Source organism: Gadus morhua, chromosome 19 (assembly GCF_902167405.1).
Source record: "Gadus morhua chromosome 19, gadMor3.0, whole genome shotgun sequence".
NCBI classification, from domain to species: domain Eukaryota; kingdom Metazoa; phylum Chordata; class Actinopteri; order Gadiformes; family Gadidae; genus Gadus; species Gadus morhua.
This window is the reverse complement of record NC_044066.1, coordinates 14600978-14608477: the sequence shown is the minus strand read 5'-3', so window position 1 is coordinate 14608477 and position 7500 is coordinate 14600978. Positions and strand designations below refer to the sequence as shown.

General features: G+C 44.5%; 1 protein-coding gene and 1 long non-coding RNA gene across 5 annotated transcripts in view; one reads left to right on the top strand and one right to left on the bottom strand.

The window, feature by feature from the left end:
• The window catches only part of LOC115532595 (uncharacterized), a 44128-nt gene that overhangs the window by 4016 nt on the left and 32612 nt on the right, over positions 1 to 7500 (top strand). The gene's annotated exons all lie outside the window — the stretch shown is intronic.
• The window catches only part of gramd4a (GRAM domain containing 4a), a 37815-nt gene that overhangs the window by 28137 nt on the left and 2178 nt on the right, over positions 1 to 7500 (bottom strand). For 2 of the 4 annotated variants that reach the window (XM_030342460.1, XM_030342459.1), the window contains exon 2: positions 4257 to 4470. In XM_030342460.1, coding sequence (XP_030198320.1) covers positions 4257 to 4470 — 214 coding nt within the window. Of the gene's footprint in view, positions 1 to 1106; positions 1301 to 4256; positions 4471 to 7500 lie in introns of those variants that run through there. The other 2 variants (XM_030342461.1, XM_030342462.1) reach the window with 2 other exon arrangements.

The following is a 7500-nucleotide window of genomic DNA, read 5'->3' as shown; positions in this document are numbered from 1 at the left end:
GTGAGGAAGAGACTATTTTGGGTTTTCTGAATGTGAGTCATCAGAGCCACTGTCTTAGGGGAAATCACACACACAAACATATAACCACACCAACAACCACACACATACATGTATCAAACACCCCCTGTGTGTAGCTTAGCACAGCATCACCTGGTGTGGCAAATACCAACATTAGCTTACCAGTGTTATGAGTAGCACTGTGGCAACTACCACCATTAGAAACAAACCAGTGTTAGCGGTAGCACTGTGGCCAATACCAACAGTAGTTAACCATTGTTAGGGGTAGCACTGTGACTAATACCAACACTAGCTAACCAGTGTTAGCAGTAGCACAGTGGCTAATACCAACACTAGCTAACCAGTGTTAGGGGTAGCACAGTGGCTAATACCAACACTAGCTAACTAGTGTTAGCGGTAGCACAGTGGCTAATACCAACACTAGCTAACCAGTGTTAGGGGTAGCACAGTGGCTAATACCAACACTAGCTAAATAGTGTTGGGGGTAGCACTGTGGCCAATACCAACACTAGCACCCCCTGTATGATAAGAACAATGTCTCAATTAATGAAGATTTCAGGTCAAAGCTCAGAAAGTCTTGGTCAAAAGGTAAAATGTTCCTCAAAAAGACTGTTGCTGTGGGCTTGAAGTGTCACAAGAGGTGAATTTATGAAGCGCACCTTATACAAGGACTAATAATTTCCCCGTAAAGAAGTCAAATGGTGAGTGAAAAACAAATACAAGTTTTATATTTAGTAGCTGTGTGTGGGCCTATACGTGTTGATTACTGTGTTTGCAGTGGGCTTTTAGCCTAAATAATTTCGCTGGTATTGATTTAGTCAAACTTAGGCCTATACTTCATACCGTCTACTTAGTCTAGTGTGTGTGTGTGTGTGTGTGTGTGTGTGTGTGTGTGTGTGTGTGTGTGTGTGTGTGTGTGTGTGTGTGTGTGTGTGTGTGTGTGTGTGTGTGTGTGTGGTGTGTGGACAATTCCTCTTTTCGGGATCAAAATAACACACTGAACACTTTTTAAAATGGCAATTAATTTGACACTAATATTTTCAAATTGAAAAAACAAAACAAATATCTGTAAAAATGTGTAACCTCACCAATGTGTAGACTGGCCACTTTAGAAACACATTCATTATATCCCCACCTGAAGCCTCATCGACTGAGGAAAATTAGTGTTCTTCAGCAGAACACTAAAACGAAACAGGAAGGCTTGACTCCGCCCCCCTCAGACCTGGTTTCCGGCCCCAGCTGTGCACCCAACCCCCCAGATGTTCCGGTGCACAAAACCAACACTAGCGGGAATTTATGTCAAACAATGGGGGGGGGGGGGGGGGGGATTGAGGAAAGACTAGATCTACCACTGTGGTCAGATTTTTAAGAGATTAAGAACTGTGCCCAATACCCTCTGTGTGTGTGTGTGTGTGTGTGTGTGTGTGTGTGTGTGTGTGTGTGTGTGTGTGTGTGTGTGTGTGTGTGTGTGTGTGTGTGTGTGGTGTGTGTGTGTGTGTGTGTGTGTGTGTGTGTGTGTTGTTCCTTTCACTCTCTCCCATGCCCCCTTTGGTCCATCTAGGGTCAGGGGTGTCTGATATCAATAATACAACAATATTGGAAATTCAAAACCCCCTCTCTTCAATTCCCTCTCCTTCTCTGTGTGCTCTTCCACAGCGGGTGGTGTTGACCCGGCCAACACCACCCACGGACAACACCACCCACGACAACAGACAAAGCCTCCACAACTTATTCACCAAGAGTTTGCTTAATAACAGCACACACAATAAGGGAAACCTCACCTACGGGCTAACAGAACTAATTTCAACTAATATTATAGAATTATCGTATCAGCATAACTATTAATATAGTAGAGGCCCAGAGGGGTTTAAAAATGGAAGAAGGTAGGATGTACTACTACTAGTTGAGTGAGGGAGTGAGTGAGTGAGAGACACAGAGAGTTCCTCTGAGAGTTCCTCCACAGGGTTTGAAATGGAGGAAGACAAGATGTTCTACTAGTTGTTTCTGATCCCGAGGGGAACTCGTCACCCTTTGAGTTTGGCAGCTTTAGAAAGGTAGATCGATATTTCTTTCAGTCCCCCCCTGTGATGAGCCAACAAAACCTGGGCAGGGGTCGCAAAGCAGGTTGGACTTTAGTCTGTTTCTTTCAAAGCCTTCAGGTGGCAAGCCAGGACTAAATGGAGGCAGAAATCCAACTAACGTTATACACATACATTTACTCTTACTTTATTTTTAATTAAGGGCATTTAGCAGACGCTTTTATCCAAAGCAACTTACAATAAGCCATTTGTCAGGAGAAAGTGAAACAATAATATATCTCTGTCGGTACAGTAAGGATGTTCATAGAAACAAATGCAAAGCAATCGCTAGCTTAACCCATTCCCAGTTTACAACAAAGACAGCTAGGGTAAGACACTACACGCATGTTGCCGAGTACTCTTTTTAAGTCACAGTCTTGGTTTAGTTTGTATCTCATGCAAGTTTCCAGAGTAAAGTCCAAAGAAAGGTGTTGAATGAATTTGTAATTCCAAGCAGTTGGAAAAGTATAGCCATGATTTACTCTGCATGTGGTTTGCTGTTAAAACAATATGATTCTACAAACGAAATTCACGCTCTGCAGAAACATCGGTGTGCGTTGTCAATTGAGCACACTGAATTCTGAACCACGATAACAAAACCTGCTCCCGATAGCCTCCCACTCATCAGTACACATTGCCTCACAAAAAACCTTATAAACTGACTCAAAACAACCAGATTCACGTTATATCCTTTCCTGTTTCCCGGCCAGCGTGCTTGTGGATTAACAAGACCTCGTTCAGACTATTTTTGGCACCACAGTGATTTGCGTTTCATGTTTCAGTCGCCAAAACAAACTCCTTTTTCAACAAGTATTGAGATTACGAAGCAGAATTCTATCGTCCGACTGATCTATGCAAACAAAACAGCAGCTCATAGGATGTTTCTAGGAGAGTGGACTAAATTAGAGTTCAGACAAGGAGATCTAGACGACACAAGGGGATGTCTGATAGACATGTTTAAACCATGTTTGAATACCTATTAAAATATCTATTAAAATATCTATTAACATGGTCTAAACATGTCTTATAGACCTGGTTTGAACATAGTCTTATAGACATGTTTAAACCATGTTTAATAAATATTTGAATCGGTGGAAATATCTTTTCAAATATCTATTCAACATGGTTTAAACATGTCTATTTGAATCTGAAAGTTGTGTATGTAGAACTACAGTATATGGTTATTAATATTGGAACAAGTCTGTAAGAAATGTTCAAACAAAAAAGTACACAGCAAAACCAAATGATAGATGAAACGGAAATGGAAATGGATTCAGACAGTATTCAGAACATAATGAACACAGTGTGGTACTGGAAAACCCCACGGTCAGGGGAGAGTTATTTGAGTCGGCGTTTAATTGTTATTGAACGCATATTGTGTCTGCCCTTGTCTGTCAGAGGCCGCCACTCTGATGTGAACGCTGTACTGCGGGAGGAGTGAATACCTATTTAGTTACGGTTCCTCCTCAAAGACTCCTTGCAGTGAGTACGTATTGTTGAAGAAGGGGTCATCTTCAGACCACAGATGAAATAGATATGAGTTTAAATAGTAATTTTCTCTCTCTGAACTATAAACACACAGGAAGAGATAAGGTCATCATTCTTTTCATTGCCTTCTCTGTATCACTGTCTCATTCTCTTTATGATCTTTCTCTATCTCTCTCTCCCTTTATGATGATATGATCTCTCTGTCTATCTCTCTATCTCTTTATGATGACGTGATCTCTTTATGATCTCTCTCCCTCTCTCTTTTTATGATGACATGATCTATTTTTCTCTCTCTTATTATGACATGGATCCCTCTCTTTATGATGACGTGATCTCTTTATGATCTCTCTCCCTCTCTCTTTTTATGATGACATGATCTATTTTTCTCTCTCTTATTATGACATGGATCCCTCTCTTTATGATGACATGATCTCCCTCTCTTTATGATGACATGATCTCCCTCTCTTTATGATGACATGATCCCTCTCTCTCTCTCTCTCTCTCTCTCTCTCTCTCTCTCTCTCTCTCTCTCTCTCCTCTCTCTCTCTCTCTCTCTCTCTCTCCTCTCTCTCTCTCTCTCTCTCTCTCTCTCTCTCCTCTCTCTCTCTCTCTCTCTCTCTCTCTCTCTCTCTCTCTCTCCCCTTCACACACACTCAGGAATTCATTACATACGGGGTCCCGCAGTTGGTCGTCCATCTCTCGGGGGAGGGGTCTGGGTTTGATTGGCAGGTCATCGCCACCCTCGTTGTCGGAGGCGGGCGGGGACTCTGCTAGATCCAGGAGCTCGTCGCGCGACCGCGGACCTCTGAAGCGGATCTTGTCCAGGCGCTTTAGCATGGTCAACACCGCGCACCTGGGCTTTACCTTAACATGGCGGACGGCAACCCTGCAGGGACAAACAGGGAAGGACCGTTATAGCTTCTGTAGGTCTGAAGGTGAAAGGTGAAAGAGAGAGGAAGAGTGCAGTTATTGATTAAAATGAATTTGTTAAAAAGTTACAAATAAAAACAGATTTTGGCTGGCGTAGTGCTAAACTAACTCCACTTTAAATGACAGTAGAGGCTAACTAGCGGTGCATTGTTAACTCCACTTTAATGATGGTAGAGGCTAACTGGCGGTGTAGTACTAACTCCACTCTGAATGATAGTAGAGGCTATCTAGAGGGGTAGTGCTAACTCTACTTTCAAGATGGTAACTAGCGGTGTAGTGCTAAATTCACTCTGCATGATAGCAGAGGCTAACTAGCAGTGTCGTGCTCACTCCACTCTGAATGATAGCAGAGGCTAGCTGGCCTCTGACTCTGAATGATAACAGTGGGGTCAACTTTAGCTCACTTTCAACCTAGCAGCTAACAGCGACGGCAGAGCCCGACCTCGTTGGGAGATCTATTTGTGTGGCCGAGAGGCGGTGGTTTACTGTTGACTGGGAGGGCAGGGAGGGCACTTAGGTTGGCGTTAGCCGGCGGTATTGATGATGATGATGGCGTCCAACTGCCAAACGATGAGTCAGGAAATCAAATAACTGTCCCGCCACGCTCATCCCCACATTTATTCTGCCTTGGTTCACAGGGGGAAAGCAGTATTCATTTCCTCATTTATTTAAAAATACTGTGGCTCTTTCTCGCCGTCTTGGCTGCCATTCTGCCGACCCAGTCCGTTCATCTATCCGTCCATCTGTCTGCATGTGTTTTGGTTTGTTTGCTTGTTTGTGTACAGGTAGGGTAGACGGTCCACCACAACATTCATGATTTTGTTTATCAGTTGGACTTCCAGTGCAGTCGCACTGCTTGGAGGCCACAGATGATAATCATTCCTGAATTCAATCAGCCTCGTTTGACACAGATGGCCTGGATTATACATGGTTTAACATCAGCTAATAGCGTGGGCTAATAGCGTGGGCTAATAGCGTGGGCTAACAGCGTTAGCTTACAGCATCAGCCAACCGCTGGTGCAAGGAGGCGTGTGCGGAGAGATACAATCACAAGGAACGTGGAGGTGTTGCTATGACGACAGTCAAATCTGAAACTCGACACTCCTGACTGAAGCAGCCAGTGAAACAGCCGTTAAGACAAGGAAACTGTGTTACCGCCAGGAAACACAGCCTTCAAACACACACGGTATACCGTCTTTACAACATATAGACCAGCAGACGCTGCCCATATGGAGGAATCCATTTGAAAGGATCCCCAGAGCTACATGTGTCTGATAAAACGTCTCTCCCCCACTCTCCCTCTCACTCTCCTCTTCCTCTCTCACTCTCCCTCCCTATCTCACTCTCCCTCTCTCTTTAGTGGCTATGTGTTCTGCTCTTCTGCAGGCTGTCCAAGGACACACAGAAGGCCATGAGGACAATCTGAGCAAGAGAGAGAAACAAGAGAAACAAAACATAGCCAGAAACAGACTGCACGAGAACCAATACATGAAGAACGATATCAGGCGGAACTGAAGAAATAGGGTTAGGGGCTAGAAAGGGAGAAGGAGAAAAGAGAAAGAAAGAGGTGCGAAGATAGATCCTGCTCTTGTCGTGTTCTTGTAAACAGCTTTATAAAGATATGGAGACACACATTGCCGTCGCCGTATAATTAGTCCCCCTAACAAGTCGCGTGTGTTGCATCTGGATGAATAGGGGTGTGTGTGTGTGTGTGTGTGTGTGTGTGCGTGTGTGTCTCTAAATAATCCTTGGATTCGTCACTACGTCACTTTGCTGGAGGTTACTCCAGGTCAAAAAAGGTCCAAACTCTGCAGAGTACATATTTGTTTCATCATTTGACCGTATCGTATCGTTGGAGGATACAACTGAAGAAAATAGATTCTCTCTGTTCCTCATGTAAGCATTGGCGAATCCTGTGTGTGCGTGTATGGACCTTAATTAAAGACCTAGATATTTAAACTGTAGTTTCTTAATATCTATTCAACATTATGATTGGCCGGGAGGCTGATGCTCCGTCTGCCCTCTGAATTGGGGACGATTCCTATTAATCAGGCCAGTGTGTTGTTAATTCAATTCCGTAACTTAGTTTGTGAATTGGGTTTGTACATTGAATTCCTTCGTTGGCATGGCAACACATACACACAATTGTGCATGTGTCCCCCCCCCCCCCCCCCCCCCCACCCACCCCCACACACACCAAAGAAGTTCAGGTTTTGGATATCTCCCGTTAATGGTGGAACTTTAACCTCCAACGTTAATGATCAACAGGTCAATCTGTAATAGGTAGCCTACCATCAACCCCTCCCCTCATCTACCAAACCCACTAACACGTCTCAACTATATCTACCAAACTTAACCCTGCTCTACTAACCTGCCTCCACTAACCCTGAATCTACCAACCCTGCATCTACTAAGTTAACCCTGTCACTGCTAACCCTGAATCTACCAACCCTGTCACTACTAACTCTGCTACCAACCCTGCCTCTACTAACCCTGTCACTGCTGACCCTGAATCTACCAACCCTGCATCTACTAACCCTGTCACTGCTAACCCTGCATCTACCAACCCTGTCACTACTAACTCTGCTACCAACCCTGTCACTACTAACCCTGTCACTACTGACTAACTGACCAGAGCTGACCAATGCTGTCTTGAGGGGCCAACGTCAATAAAGATACTGATAAGGAACTTCCGATACTGATGAGAAACTTCCGATACTGATGAGAAACTTCCGATGTCGATAAATAGGCCGCTCCACTTGTTGCGTCTCCCATCAGACGTTAACCCTTTGAGTGTCTCTACCGTCGACACTTCCTCTCCCGGCGGTCCGGCCCGGGATCGTTACAGACCTCGGGGCGGCCTAATTGTCGGAGCAGATTTCCCCGATCATTGATCCCTTGGTCCCATTCATACGATGACCCCCATGCAGGAAATGTTCCGGAACACTGCATGTGTGGAACGGGTTTATCACACACCGATCTATAC